Here is a 16,189-nt window from a genome sequence, read left to right as displayed (position 1 = left end):
CTATGTATCTGTAAGTTAAAATCCAATATTTAAAAGTCAGTCTCTCTCTCTCTCTCTCTCTCTCTCTCTTTCTCTCCATGGTTTCTCTGTGTAGCTTTGGCTGTCCTAGAACTCACTCTATAGACCAAGTCAATCATTTGTTCATTTTTCTTCTTTGCTTATTTTACCAGCACTTTAAAATTTTTTAAAGAGCTGCTTTCATAAGATAGTGTTATAGGATATGTTGATTCACTATATTTCAAACAGTCTGTACTTTCTTCATTCAGATGTCATTTAAGAAATATATACTTGTTTGACTTCTATGTGGTTTAATTGTATTGCTTCTCTTTCATCATAGTCTCTTTCTGTGTAAACATATGACCATTTCATATTTACTATGAATGCTTTCACATCTTCACTCTGAGTAAATAATTCTTTTTTTGTTTTGTTTTGTTTTGTTTTGTTTTGTTTTGTTTTGTTTTGAGACAGGGTTTCTCTGTGTAGCCGTGACTATCCTGGAACTCAGAAATCCACCTGCCTCTACCTCCCAAGTGCTGGATTAAAGGTGTGAACCACCACCACCCGGCTTGAGTAAATAATTCCTATGAAAGAGTACATTTCCTCAAAGTTCCCTTATGTTAAACGTGATGATTATATTGTTTTGATTGTCTTATTTAAGCACATGGATTCTTTCATCATTTTTGTTGCTAATGATTTTTTCTATCATAACAACAATGAAATAATTCTCTAAATATGTTTACATTTGTTTCTGTTGTGTTGAGTTAATCACTACTATTTTGTAAACAATAATTAGGCTTTGATATTGACTGGTTATTTAAAGATCATTTCTAGTGTCTTTATCATTCTAGAGTGTTCATATTCACTGATTTATAATTTACTTATAATTATTTTATAATGATAAGTATCTGAAAGTTTCGAATTTTCACTTGGCAGTGAAAGTTTTGTTTAAATTTTTTCAGTTGATTTCAGGGATAGTTGAATGTGAAAAGATACTTTCAGTTTCTTAATTTATGGTGATCTTTCACTTTTTTACTGTTGTGTGTAGTGATTCATTTATTTCTAATATTGGGTGAATATGTCTGAAACCAGAAATGTTTTAGACTTCAAATTTGCAGGTACTTAAGGTACCTTGGGGATGGGATTCATTCATTTATGCTTTGTTAAATAGCTTTAGACACATTAGTCTGAAGATAGTTTTACATAACGTTTTTACGATTTTTCGTGACATGAGTTTCATGGTATAGGTTTGTCTTACAAAGAGTTAGCTTTGGAAGCATTGCAGGTGCCTTTACCTGTTGAGTCATCTCACTGGCTCCATGTGAGGAAGAAGATTCTCCGTAGTTATAGTTTGATTCCATCTTTTTTTTTGTCATTTTTAGTTCATATAAAATTTAGTTATAGGATAAATTAGGAATCTATCTTTCTGTCTCTTAGATCATTTCCAAAATGAGTTAATGAAAAATTCAGTGTTTCTTTTTGATACATTTTTAGACAGGGTCTTACTGTGCAGTTCTGCATGGCCTGAAACTTTCTATATAGACAAGGTTGGACTCGAACTCATAGAGATCACCTGCCTCTGCTTTCTGAGTGCTGAGATTAAAGGTGTGTGCCCCCGTTCCTATCTATAAATACGTTTCTTTAGTGCTGGATTTCTGTGCATGTTAGTTTCTTTTCTCGTCACTCTGACGAAAGCAACCTAAGGAAGGGTTTGTTTGGGCGTATGATTTGAAGGGAAAGGCATGATGCAGGGAGCATAAGGAAGATTGTCATATTGTCTGTGAAGTCAAGGAGATGGGGGATCCTGGTGCTCAGCTCGCCTTATCCTGCTCTTTTTATTTTCAGTCTGTAACTCCAGTCCAAGGGGGTGATACTATCCTTATTTCAGATGGATCTTTCCCTCCTCATTTGAACCCCTCTGGGAATGCATAGGTAATCTCAAGCTAGTCAAGTTGATAATAAAGATTAACCATACCAGTATGTTTACTATGTTGCTAATGTTCCAAAACAGAAAATTCCACAATAAGGAAAAGTTGGAGGCAGGGTCCTGGAAAGGTAACAGACACAGAAGTTGAAGCCTGAATACTGATGAGAAAACCAGCTGACATTGCCAACACACTTTGGAAGTGATATAATATATTGTTATATATACAGTATCTATATATACAGTCATATGTACATAAAATACCCCATTGGCCAAAATTCATCCATATCATCTGCTTATTGAAATTTCAAGAAGGTGACCTGTTAGAAACTGAAGCCACACCATTGTTTTCTCTTCCTAAGTTTGTCAAAGCTTGCTCATAGATTCCTTATATGTAGGTCTTTTCTTATCTTTTGCAGCTATGTCCTTTGAGGATTCAGCCGAGCATTTCTTAGACAAGATATATAGTATCTCATCTTGTAAGACCATCTCTTGACTAGATTCAGAGTTGTGTGTACCTTTGAGTTGCTAACAGCAAAGCACTGTTAAAAGAAGTCTGTGATACTTAAAATGTGTTTATACATGTATGAGATTATCAGAGGGTAAATTTAATAAAAGTTAAAAAGCAATCTTTTAAATGCTGCTTATTAAATTGAGCCTGGCCAGGCACAACAAGTTTAGCAAGGGGAAAACCAAGCACTTTCATCGGTGATGCCCTTGGCAAGATCTCCATGCCACAGATTGAATGCTTCCAGACCGCTGGAGTTACTTTATGGGACAGTGTTTCCAAGGACTCTTCAAATGCCCTTCTGGAAGTCCTCATGGAAAGGCGCAATCTTAATCCTGCTCGGTTTAAAATCTCAGGTACCATGCTGTTGCCTGTGTCTGAGAAGGAGGGCCAGGGAGGCAGGGCCCATGGCCATTTTAACATGCACTCACTCAAGTGTGAGGGGATGTCAGGGAAGAAAGGATGCAGGCTAGTTTACAGATTACTTCGATTTCAGGGGTTTTCACGTTTTAAGTGTTGCTTTTCGAACCCATTTTGCTTTCTGTGCTTACAACCCCAATCCATCTCACCTCGCAGAAAATCACCTCCATCCTGCAAGGCAGCCTCTCCTAATTTCTCACTATGTGTCCCTTTGTTAGGACTTAGTTTTTGCCTTTAGTTCATCAAGAGACCCTGGGTTCCTATTATGCTTTTTTATCCCCCATATAGCCAGCAAATCTAAGCATTACCCCTCCAGGGCTATTACTGTCCATCACCCTGACCAGGAAGTGTTTCAGGTTCAGATGGCGCCTCATATTTCCAAGTTTCTTGAATCCCATTAGGGCTGACTAGGTTTCTTTTCTTTCTTTCAATTAAACCCAACAAACCTGTCCTACAAAATAACTGGTTTTGTCACGTCTCTTCCTTATCCATGAGTATTTATCGACTGAACCAGAAACTATTGTAATTTCCTTAACTTTCAAAGCTATCAGCATCTCCCCTCACCTAATTGATCTTTTCTTAACTCAGCACTTTAAAATACCCTAGTGTCTCCAGTTGTAGGTGGAGCCACACCACTCCTTGAAACAGCTGTGCTCAAAGACCTGCTGTTCTTAATTACAGTTTAGCTTCTTTAAACCATTACAGGTTGTCATTTTTGCAAAATATAATAAAAACCACTGTAGAATAAACTTATGAAGCCATGTAAAAGATAAGGTTCATTATTATTAGATTTATAAGACATAAACTCACTGTCAAATTGCTGTAGAACCTCCGTAGTGCTTGTTGATGTCTGTACTTATTTCCATAAACATAGATGATAAGGAGCTTGGGACTGGCATAAGCCTTGAGCCGCAGATTGAGTAGCATTGGCTCTACCTTTTGCCTTCTCACATTGCCTTGGGCTCTACTGAGTCTCCTCCTCTACCCTGGTCTGCCCTGTGAGGCCCTGTCTCCTTTCAGCTGCTTTATCTGCGTGGGTTACCTTGCAACTCCATGAAGCTATATTGAATGGATCTAGTTTTTTTTTTTTTTTCAACTCTTATACTGCTCTGGAATCCCTTTAATACTATAATGCTCAGCACTGTCATGAGCATTTTATTTTCTACAACAATCCATTCTGTTAGACTACCCGACTTCATGCCTTTGTAAGGAGCCTGAGCTCCTACAAATAATGAAAGATGTCTTCCTTTCAGAAACCTACATACTGTATCTTAGCAGCTGGCCATATAAGTCTTTCAATACATATAAGCCAAAGGAATGAAGCAGTCTTTTTTCAAGTGAAAGTATCTTATTTTATTGCCTCTAAAAATGTGTTGTCCATAATATATAAGTAGGTACTTAAGACATGTATTTCAAAAGTATACTAAACTGATTGATTATAGTCTAGGCACATATAAAACACTTAACCAATATTATTTTTTATGGAACCTTTTGCTCACTGTAGAGTTGACTACGGTGTAAGATTTCCCTGGGGTATTGTACCTGTCTTAGACATTTTATCCTGATTCACACCAGTTATATTTACTCCCAATTTTATAGACTGTCATGTGTTAGGAGTGTTGTGAGACTTCAAATACTTTTATTTGTCTGATTTTTACCTGTGTGTGAACATACAATTGTTTTTCAGAGCCTAGAGAAAGCAATAACCCAAAAGAGTATCATCTTAGAAAGCTGAATTGGCCTGTTGCAGGTTAGATCATCATCCAGTCTCCACCCGTGCTGATTGGCCAAGAGTTTCTTCTTTATGCATTAGTTGTAAGGTCAGGATTTATTGCTGGTGTCCCATTGCTCCATCTCAGCCAGTGAATTCTCCTGTGCCATTTAAACCCTTGTGCATCAAGGCACTTGATGATGTGACCACTTTGGACAAAGGGTACTGAGACATTTTGAAACTTGCAAATTAAACTCGAACACGCATGCACAGTAGTGGTCACGCATGCACAGTAGTGGTCAAATCCACAGTTACAGCTCAGCGATTGGCCGTAAAGTGAACATAGGTGTGTAACCACAGTGGTGAGAATTTGCTTGGGAGCTTTCTTTACCTTCTTTCCCAGCCCTAAGGATGGCTTCTTGACCATATGGCATTAGTGAGGGTGTAGCTGATGATGAACTGTAAGCAGTAATCTGTGTGCTGCTCACTGGAAGGGATGAAGCCCTTGACTTGTTTCTTTGTCCTAAGAGCATTGATGCCATCTGTCTACAGCCCAAACTCTGACAACTGCCCAGATCTGTAGGGTCTTTTCAGTTCATTTATTTTCTTTTCTTTTTTTTAAAAAAAGACTTCCAGGTGTTTTCGATTATATTTAGTTGTGGTTTGTGGCAGATTTACGAGCTGGCTGTCTACATCTTGACTTGAGCCACAGAATCTACAAAAGGTTCTCTGTGTTTCTTCTTCTTCTTTTTTTCTCTCATATCTATGTACACATACATGAAATATTCAGATAGGCAGGGCCTCTGTGTACTGATTACTATTAACACTTAATAATAAATTATATAGAAAATATTTTTGCGTCTCAAATTTCAGTATGAAAACAAAATAGCAAAATTCTCACTTTCCAACTATGAACTTTCAAATGGTGAGTTTTCTCATGCTATTTGTGTCCTATCCTAGAATTAGACATAACCCTCATGAGGTTCCTGTGGCTAGGAAACCTGCCTGTTTTCTTGCCAAAGACCTTGTGTGGCTTATAGGGTTGGCATTTTAATCAGCACACAGTAAAATTCCTGGTGATCACCGAGCTAGGTTGCACATGCCTGTAATTCCAGTGCTTGGAATGAAACCTGATCAGGAGTTGAGATCATCCTGAGACCCTGTCTTAGAACAAACCAAAGCAAATTAAATGTAAAAGCTTACCGAGAAACAGACTTAAATTACCCTAAATCTTAAAAAGAAAAAAAATCTAGCAATGATCTGAGCGCATCACTGATAGGAAACTCTAAGATCTCTGTTTAGGAAGAAAGAAGACATTCTTAAATGTCATTGTTAGCATTTGACTCAACGAGAAAAGTGCTCCCACTGATAGTCTGATATAGTTTGAACACTTTACTAGGCCAGTCTGCTGAGTGTTTTGCCCATTTCTTTCTTACCCCTCCCCCTGCAATAATTTTTTAGCTAAATGTTACATAAACACTAGCAGATTCCGAGTTTGCCTGCCTATATGATTAATTAAGGAATATATTATAATCACAAGGGTTGGCGTATGTGGGGCTATAACTTTTCCTTGTTGTCATAAGTAGTTAACTAAGTTCTGTTTGCCTGTGAGAAGCCAGCTCATGAAGTTACATGAAGTAGAGTACAATCGGGGTGTGTGGCTGCCAGGCTGTTTCCTTGACTTAACTATGGAGGACTTGTTATTTGGTGGCTGAGTGATATTGAGCAATAGGGTAGTTTAAACAGACTTAAGAATCCAGCAAGACAAGTTAGAAAAGAGGACGGCTGTGAACTGCTGGCCTTTGAGAGATATGTGCTGGGCTCCAGTACATTTGGGCCTCTTCTTTGCTTGATTTGAGCTCTTGAATGTAAGGTTTCTTCTCAAACCCACCTCTCCACCACCAGGGTCAATTTTAGAGCAGTGAAGGGTTTCCGGTTTTCCTTGCCTTTTCATTTAAGGGCTTTGTTTAAACCAGGATGGGGTCAGGGAGAAGCAGTTTTCCCATGTGTAAGGGGAGTATCTAGTTGCATTTTGTGATCTTTTGTTACAAAAGTTCTATAGTTGTACATGTTTAACATTAAGTGATGTGTATTTGTGTGTGTGTGTGTGTTCCATAACAACAGGAGAAGCGGAAGTTGGATGAGTGTAATAAGTCTCATGGGAGATTTGATTTTCGATTCAGTATGTGATCACTAAAGAGAGAAATAAAAGTACTTTTTTTTTTAAAAAATTAAGTGATTTATGTGTGAAATCCTAGCACATCCTTGGCTGAGGCAGGATTAAGTGTTCCAGGCCAGTCTGGACTACATAGTGAGTTCTAGCCCAGCCCAATGTTTGCATCATAGCAAGACTTTGTCTTTGTCTAAAAATATTATTATACTTTGAACAATCATTATCATATGATCCAAAAACTTTTCTTGAGCAACCATTGTGTGTAGCACTGTGGAGGATGCTAGAGAACTATGCCTTGAATTCTGCTGTACAGTGGTGCTGATGTCAATATAATGTAGTGACTGCCATGGTCCAAAGGGAGGTTAGGGAAGGAAGGAATAAATGAGACTTGGGCTTACCTTTAACACTTGCTATTTAGACATGTGGAAGGAGGGGGGCAACAATCCACTGTGGCTGAGAAATACAAGTCTGGTTGGAGATTGAAGGTGGGAGATGACCAAGGAAGTAGGCTTCACTGGAGAAGGCTGTGGAGAGCTGCCAGGCAGGGAAGGAATTTAGCTAACAACAGGGGATGAGGTTGGAGAGGAATAGCTGAGAAAAGGGGGTAACACAGTCAGATCCTAGGCATCTGAGCAGAAAGTGGTAATAGAATGCAGAGAGATGGGGCCTAGAGAGACGGCTCAGTGGTCAAGAGCACTGGCTGTGTTTCCAGAGGTGCTGGGTTTGATCTCAGCACCCACATGATAGCTCACAACTATGTTTAACTCCAGCCTCATGGGACTCCACACCCTCCTCTGGCTTCCACAAGCAAAAGACATTCACACAATACACAGATGTACTATAGGCAAAATACTAATACACATAAAATAAATACGTTTTAAAAAGAAAGGAAAGAGATAAGAAAATATTGGACACAAGCAAGTCCAGAGTTAGTGATAAATTACATTTATGGGACTAAAGGGGGAAGGGGGAAGGAGCAAAAAAAAAAGACCCACCTAAGTAGCTAAAACAAAATTAACACTAGTGATTGCAGGGAACATTGAGAGAGAGAGGAGTCTGCCTTTGAGGAAGTCTAATGACTTCATCTTAGATATGGGATTCAGGTCTCAGCCTTGTTATTTGGTGGTAAATGGTTTGAATTAGGCTGTGGCATGAATGAGAGAGCAGGAATTAGATATTTAGAATTTGAAAGTCATTAGAGAATAATGATGTCTGAATGTCAGAACAGAACTTTGAGTTGATTAGGAAGATGTATTCCTCTCACAGATGAGGCATATTAGGAACATTGAGGGGGAGATGGCAACAGAGATGGAAAGGAAAGAGCATTAGAGAGGTGCACAGGAAACCCAGAAAGCCTTGCATCACAAATGAAGATGAGAGAATTTTAAGAACTAGAGAGCTACCTTATAGCATAGTCAAAGAAGGAATTAAGGGGAATAGCAAGTTGCTTGGTTTGTTTTTAAAAATCATTGTAGCTTATTGACATTACTACTTTATTAAACCCTCTTTGTAAAATTATAACACAACTAATAATACTGTATCATTTGATACAGCCCTGTTTAGTCTTATATTCCATTCTGATTGAGAAGATATTCCTAGAAATATCTATGATTTTTTTTTCTTGCTGCTGAAACCCTGAAAGCAACATATTTTAAATTTTTCTTGGCTTAGTATTTATTTATTATTTATTATCTTTGGGAGGCTTGCCCTTTTCTGAAGGGAAACAGAGGAGTGTATGGGAGGGAGCATAGAGTTGTGAGGTGAAGGGGGAGGGACTGGGAGGAGAGTCGGGAAACTGCAGTCTGGTTAGAATATATGAAAGCAGGAAAAAAGCAAATGGAATTTATATGAGCATTGTATTTCCATCATTCTTTCCTCCTGTTCCTCCCATCTCCTCCATCCCTTTTGAAATCCATCTCCTCTTATTGTTTCGTTGTTGTGTTTATGTATATAAGTTTATAAATAAACCTGCTGAGATCATTTACAGCACTGCTTGTATGTGCTCAGGGCTGACCTCTTGGGAGTGGCTAACCTATCAGAAGGCTTATTCTCTTTCTCTCCGTAACTACTAATTGCCCATAGCTCTTCATATATGGATAAACCCGTGTGAAAGTTTCCCAGCCACATTGGCCTGTTAATTGGTGTTGCCATTTTTTGTTTCGGTCTTATTTAGGGAAGCATCTTGTTGAGACTCCTGGGGGGAGTTTCCCTGTCATTTATAGAAGGTGGTATCTTGAGTCTGCTGTGGGGCAAACACACATGCGTGGCAGAAGCCTTTATATACTCTCTTAAAATATATAACACCAAGTCACAAAATTCAAGCAAAATAGGATTTCTTAAAACAGTTTCAGCAGATTTTCTCCCCCTACTGAAAATATTTATTCATACTATCTTTTTACTAGGGAGCTCGGAGTGGAACCCAGGACCTTACATGTTAGGTAAGTGCTGTATGGGCACTGAGCCACACCCCTAGCTCTTTATCAACTGTAGGATGGAGGAATTAAGGTGTAGAAGTGTCAGGCATATATGCTCTTAAGAGTCAGCTCCAATCAGACAGGGGTGGGAGAATCTAATTCTCCAGATTATTTAATATTTTTTCTTTTTTCGGTGAGTGAATGAAGAGTAATTTTTAACTCAGTGTGTCTTATCTGTTGGACATCATTTCAGATCAAGACTTATTCATAAACTTGTATCATTATGGAGTAAGATGTGGGCGGTATTTGTCATGTTAGTAGCCACCACACCTTAGGTGGGTGGCTAGAAATGAGACTGAAGGATGGAGCTTGTGTCATGCAACACGACACACCCTGAAACCCTCTTGAATTAGCAAACCACTTTATCCATATTGTGCAATATGGATAAGGAGAAACGACTTGACTAGCTGCTGATAACACATTTGGGGGCTCTTGAAATGGCAATACTTAGAAGAAAATGGGAACCGAATAGGTTTATTTCCTAACAAGTTAAGGAGACCCTACCTGTATCTGAGGCCTGGAGCAATAGCAGTCAGTCTCTTCCCTTGGGGAAAAATAAGGCCCAGTGCAAATAACTTGAATGCAAAGTAAGATGTGTGGAAAAGCTCTATGAGACATTCTGAACAAAGACATACTTAGATCAGAGTTTTGGAGGAAATGGGAAGTGCAGAGGACTGACGGCTCCTAAGAAAAAGCATAAGCAGAGAGACAATGAATCGACTCACTCTGCCCCTCAGCCAAGTGGTGAGATGTAATGCATTTATGTACCAAGTGAATGATGTAACTGTCTCTATTTTTAGAGGGGACTTGAGCTCATGAGTAAGCTCCTTCCAAGTTGTCAGGATTCTTTTGTTTAAGTTTCCCCCGAGTAATAAAAATGAAATTCACTCAGATGCCATTGTTATCATGTATTATGTTTTGGCTTTAGAATTACTGGCATTGGGAAATGAGAAAAGTATTAGTGTTTCATATTTTTTTTTGGGGGGGGGGATCACCAGCACAGCACAGGTAGCCTGCTCAGGGCCGGAAGCAGCAGAATACATTGAATGCCTTGGTGCATGTGCAGTGTACAGTATTGTACTCTCTATTCATAACAGTGCAGCATGAGCTTTACTGCTAACACTCCTGCTGCTCATCTCATTGTTGGCTTGAGCCAGTTTCTGTGTTAGTGCTGGAGTCCGTGGCATTTTCTCTCTCTGTCTCTGTCTCTCTCTGTCTCTGTCTCTCTCTCTCTGTCTGTCTGTCTGTCTCTCTCTCTCTCTATATATATGTATATATATATATATACATATTTCATGTGCATGTGTGTGCATGCATGTATGTGTGTTATGTACATGTGTGTATGTGTGCAGGTGCATGTACCTATGCACATGAGAGGGCTAGTGAGATTGCTCTCTTCTGTTACTGCCCACTTGTTCTTTTGAGGCAAGATCTCTCACTGAATGACATCTTGTATAGTGCATCTGGTCTGACAGCCAGCAAGCCCCAGGATTCCTTCTGGTTTCATTCTTTTCAGTGCTGGGGTTACAGGCCTATGTGGGAGCATCCATTTATTTATATGGATGCTGGGATCCAAACTTTGGTCTTCATGTTTGTGCATTAAGTGCTCTTAACTGCTGAGCCACCTTTCCATCTTTCCTTTTGGCATTTTCTTCTGTAATCTTATTAAGCTTGACCATTCAAGGTCTGTAGATCATTGAAAGTATACCTCGCACTCGTTTCTGTTATATTGGTTTGGCAATCATCTTTATGGCAGAATGGGTTGCCAGTTCAGGAAGGAGTTTCTGACATCTCCTGAATCATTCCTAAACTCTCTCTATTTATTCTCCAACTTGAGAAACTTTGGTACTGCCCATTGCCTGTAGCTCTCTCTCACAGCCAGCCTAGTCATTTGAATATCGTCATCAGAAACTGCCTGCCCATCTGGACTAGCTGCCTTGCTTGAATAACTGACTTTAGTCTTATCCATAGATAGGTCCTTCTCTTGACATACATGGTCTTTCCCACCATCTTGGTTGTTCTTTACTCAAACCTATTTGGTTTGAGCAGCTCTAAATTCTTGGGTTTTTATTTCTTGCTTACCTACTGCTTTGTGTAAGTAGTTCAGGTTCAGCGTATCCTTTTATCTAGGGTTATTCTATCCTTGTATTAGGAAGTCATCAATCAGGATGAATCGTAGCTTTTCACAGGACCATCACTTGAGGAGACTCTTTAGGCTCCTCAAGGATAGTGACTATATTATACATATCAAGTCTCAAAATGTATATCTTGCTTTTAGGGTATTCCTGATTCTGAAGGCACCATTATCTCAAGAAATTTTTTTTTAAACTTTTTTTTGTTTTGTTTTTTTTTGTTTGTTTTTGTTTTTGTTTTTTTTCGGTTTTTTCGAGACAGGGTTTCTCTGTGTAGCCCTGGCTGTCCTGGAACTCACTTTTGTAGACCAGGCTGGCCTCGAACTCAGAAATCCTCCTGCCTCTGCCTCCCGAGTGCTGGGATTAAAGGCGTGCGCCACCACACCCGGCTTCAAGAAACTTTAAGAGCTAGTTTTCTGGCTTGTTCTGCTGGTATGTCCCTACTACAGGTGTCAAAGACACACTTTTAATATTTTGTCTGGCATGTGTCACTGTTGTATAGATCCATCCTCACAATGTACCCAGTACCTTACCTCCTGGATGCATGCATATGGCTTTCTCAGTCTCTGATCTATTTTTGCCATATTATCCCTCAAAAGTGAGCATTTAAATTGAAGATTCCACATCTAGGTCTGTTTCCTTAGTTTTCTTTCTCTCTCCTTTAATTGCATTTGTTGAACATGAAAGTGTGAATATAACTACAAGCAAGCTGCTCTTGGGATCCCAGATAAGAATGAAGATGAACTCTTGGGGTACAAGACATTTGTGGGTATCTTTTAGTGACAGATCCCCGGAGAGGCCTATTTTGCTGCTCCTGGTGCCAACACTGATGGGTCATATTTAGCATTTATACTGTTCCACATACTGATGCTGGCCATAGTGTTCCGGCTAGTCCTTACAGTGACTCTAAGAGTCCACAGCTACTGCTATGTCCATTTTATTGATGAAAATGCAGGTATGGAGAGATGAGATGTGGCTGTTAGTGGCAGAACAAGGAATTCCAAAGCCTAGGCTATGTTCTGCTGCTTGAGTGACACAAATGCTGGAGGTGTGTGGAAGCTTCAGTCCTATTTCTTACTGTCATCTATTTTGCTTAGACATGCTTAGCTATTCTTCACTCTTCCATGACACATCCTCTTTCCTGCCATGACATAGGCATCCATGTGCATGAGATGAACCTTCTCATGCGCACACATGCCTATAAGTCACAGAGGACAGATCTTCTGCCTCAGACCCATACTCCTCCCACTTCCAGTCTGCTTGGTACCTCACAGATCACTCTTCCATGTTAGTTTTGCATTCCTTTTTCCATACATAGTGTTTATGGGTGAATGAACCTTGCTGTGCTTTTCTGCTTGAGCAAAGAACCTCCCATCCTCTCTGTATGTCTTTAACTGTAGGAAAGGGAACATTACAAATTCTCCTTCTAACTGTGCAGTTTTCAGGAGAGCAAGATCTATCTGTCCATCTGTCTGTCTATTCATGTGTCCATCCATCCATCATCTATCATGTCTGTTTGCCCTTCCGTACATTGGTCCAGCCAGCCACCCAGCATCTGTCTGCCTGCCTGTCCATCTGTCCATCCATCCATCTATCTGTCTGTCCACCCACTGGTCCATCCATCCATCCATCCATCATCTGTTTATCCATTCATCTGTCTGTCTGTCTGTCCATTGGTCCATATACCCATAATCTATCATAGATTATATCTGCCTGTCCATCTGTCCATCTGTCTGTCAACCCATTGGTCTACCCATCCACCATCTATCATCTGTCCATCTCTCTGTCCCTCTGTCCATTGTTCCATCCATTCATCATCTATCATCTCTCTCCATCTGTCTTGTCCATTGGTCTGTCCATCCATCCATTCATCTATCCATCCATCTATCCACCATCTGTCTATCTATCATGCCTGTCTGTCTATCTGTTCATCTGTCTATCTGTTGTTCTATCCATCCATTCTGTCCATCCATCCAATGATCTGTCTGTGTGTCTGCCTGCCTATTATCTATCTATCTATCTATCTATCTATCTATCTATCTATCTATCTATCTATCTATCTATCTATCATGAGACGGGACCTTGCTATTCAGCTTGCTATTCAGCTGTCCTGGTATTCTCTACTTAATCCAGAGTAGCTCCACTTAAGACAATTCTCCTGCCTCAGCCTCTGTAGTGGTAGGACTAAGCCCAGCTTCAGTAAACCTTTTTGTTATTTTTCTTACTTATTCACATATTCCTGACATAGCACAAGGTTTACTGGGCTTGAGCCTTTGTTTGTTCGTGTGTGTGTGTGTGTGTGTGTGTGTGTGTGTGTGTGTGTGTGTAGGACCACAGATACATACAGTCTAAGGCATCTGACTCATTCATTCTCATATCTTGAGTGGTGAAATAAATGTGTGTATTTTTTTCATCCTCCTTTTTATACCTGGAGCTTATAGGAGGGTGAACTTTGTAGTGTCCCTTACACACACACACACACACACACACACACACACACACACCAAAAACAAAAACAGAAAATACAGTAGTAACACTAGAACAGAGAGAGCCCATGCCCCTTTTCTGTTACCTAGAAGCAATGCAGGCTGGGAGTTATTAGTGCTTTTCTTGTAGACTTGGCTATTATGATGATACCCTTCTCACCCTCAGGTGGATGCACAGATGGTACACACAGGTATAAGAGGATGAGGCCACTTATCACCCCATGCCTCCTTATTCTAATGTCTGTGCACATCTTCTGTCAGTGAGGGAAACAAGAAGAAACCCATTTGTCTTACATGTCTCACATGCTGATCTGTGAGCTGTCTTGATTCTGTCCCACACATGGAGTCTATGGATTTATAAGCTCTCTCTGAACTGCACTCTTGTCTTTAGTGTGCTGTCTGAGTGCCATGCCTGCATGCATGTAGGATGATGAACTTAAAAGAAGTTATTTCTGAAACACATATGCATTTTCCCTGTCTCTGTCTCTGCCTCCATATATACACCTATACATGCACATGCATTGTGGTGGTTTGAATTCAAATGACCCCATAAGCTCATATATTTGAAAGCTTAGTTACCAGAGACTAGAACTCTTTGCAAAAGATTAGGAAGTGTGGTCTCTTTTGGAGTAGGTGTGGTCTTGGAGTAGATGTGGCCTTGTTGAAGGAGTTGTGTCAATAGATATGAGCTTTAGATTTTCATACACTCTCACCAGGCCCAGATTGATTTTGTCAGCCTGTCACTTGCAGATCAGACAGACGTGAGCTCTCAGTTCCTTCTTCAGCACCATGTCTTCTATGCTGCCATGCCCCCTGACATGTTGATAATGGACTAACTCTCTGAAACTATAAGTCCTGAATTAAATGCTTTCTTTGATAAGTTGTCTTGGTCACAATGCCATTTTACAGCAACAGAACCATAACTAAAACAAACACAAATTTATGATAGTCCCTGAGATTTCTTTGATTGTATTTTTGGTCATGGTTAACAGGGTATTGCACTCATGGCCCTACACATCTTAGGTGCATATCCTACAACTGAACTGTACCCCAACACTCCCTCCAGCTTTCCTGTTGTACTTTTCCTCTTTCATTTCTCTTCTCCACTCACATATATGAGTTCAGTTTTCCAGAAAGTAGATCCACATCATCTTTTGTTCTCATCTACTTTTGAGTATACAAAACTTTGGGGTTTGCTAGATAGGCACAAATATTCTAGCTTGTTTTAGTACTAGCCTTTTGATCTTGGAATAGCAATTTACCTTGTGTCTCAAATTTTCACAGTATATAAATATGGGTAACTAGTTGTACTAACCTTGTGGTGTTGTATATATTGAAACGTGGAATGACAGTATTTGATTCAGGACCCCAGCCCACAGGATGGTCCAACTCACAGTCAGGATGGATCGTCTCTCCTTGGTTAAGCCTTTCCAGAAACTCTCACAGACATGCCTAGAGATATGTCTCCTAGGTGATTCTGAATCCAATCAAGTTGATAAAATAATGAAGATTAACTATCATATCTGGTTTAAGCTTTGGACTTTTTCCACTTCTCATCAATCTTGAGCTAATCTGGTCTTGCAGCTGTATTTGTAAGTAAATACCTCCTTCGTAGGTATTTACTTTCATATTTATGTTGCTGAATTCCATATGTTTTCATTCAATTGTATATTAGACATCTGCCCCAGGTGTCTAATAAGCATCTAAAACTTTAATGCATCCAAAGCCGAAATCCTGGTTTTCTTCCCTTGCCTTTCAAACAGACCAGCTCCCCTTCCAGTGTTGTGTAACAACAGCTGCATCCCCTAGGTGCTCAAGCCAAGATTACAGAGCATTTGAGTAGGTTGAGTCTCTGGAAGGATCTTTGAAATTTATTTTTTTAGACTTTAAGTCCAAGGCATTATGAAATGCAGTTGGCTGTACTTTTAAAACAGGTCCAATCTAACACACATTAGAAGTGGCTAATATCCCATTGCCTCTAGTACTTCCACTTTCATTACCTCTTCCCTGGGCTCAAAAGCCTTGTGCTCTACCTTTTGTGTGAGCACACAAATATGATCAGGAGATAAAGCCCACTTTTCCGGCTTTCTTTCTGATGGCTCACATTACACATTCTCAGCTTTCTTTTTTGTTTGTTGATTTTTATTTTGATCACATGATTGTACAATGTAAAGCAGTCAGGTCTCCAACTTGCTATTCACCTGCCTCAGCCTCTCATTGCTGAGATTATGGAGGGTGTACTGCTACACCCAGATTATATCCTATAATCATTCTTTCTAGCTGTTCTTTAAGTATGACCTGGTATTGTTTCATCTGTAGGACAGGGAACATGATCATTACTTCATAGATATTTGTGGGAACAAA

General features: G+C 39.7%; 1 protein-coding gene across 7 annotated transcripts in view; it reads left to right on the top strand.

Moving 5' to 3' along the window:
• The window catches only part of Clcn5 (chloride channel, voltage-sensitive 5), a 165,549-nt gene that overhangs the window by 53,184 nt on the left and 96,176 nt on the right, over nucleotides 1-16,189 (top strand). For 4 of the 7 annotated variants that reach the window (XM_006527562.4, XM_011247442.2, XM_011247443.3 and 1 more), the window contains one exon: nucleotides 9,136-9,171. The exons of the other annotated variants lie outside the window; for them this stretch is intronic. In XM_006527562.4, coding sequence (XP_006527625.1) covers nucleotides 9,136-9,171 — 36 coding nt within the window. The remainder of the gene's footprint in view (nucleotides 1-9,135; nucleotides 9,172-16,189) is intronic. 7 annotated transcript variants of the gene reach the window in all.

Source organism: Mus musculus, chromosome X (genome assembly GCF_000001635.26).
Source record: "Mus musculus strain C57BL/6J chromosome X, GRCm38.p6 C57BL/6J".
Lineage (NCBI taxonomy): Eukaryota > Metazoa > Chordata > Mammalia > Rodentia > Muridae > Mus > Mus musculus.
The sequence above is the reverse complement of the archived record's forward strand: the minus strand, read 5'-3'. Positions and strand labels throughout refer to the sequence as shown.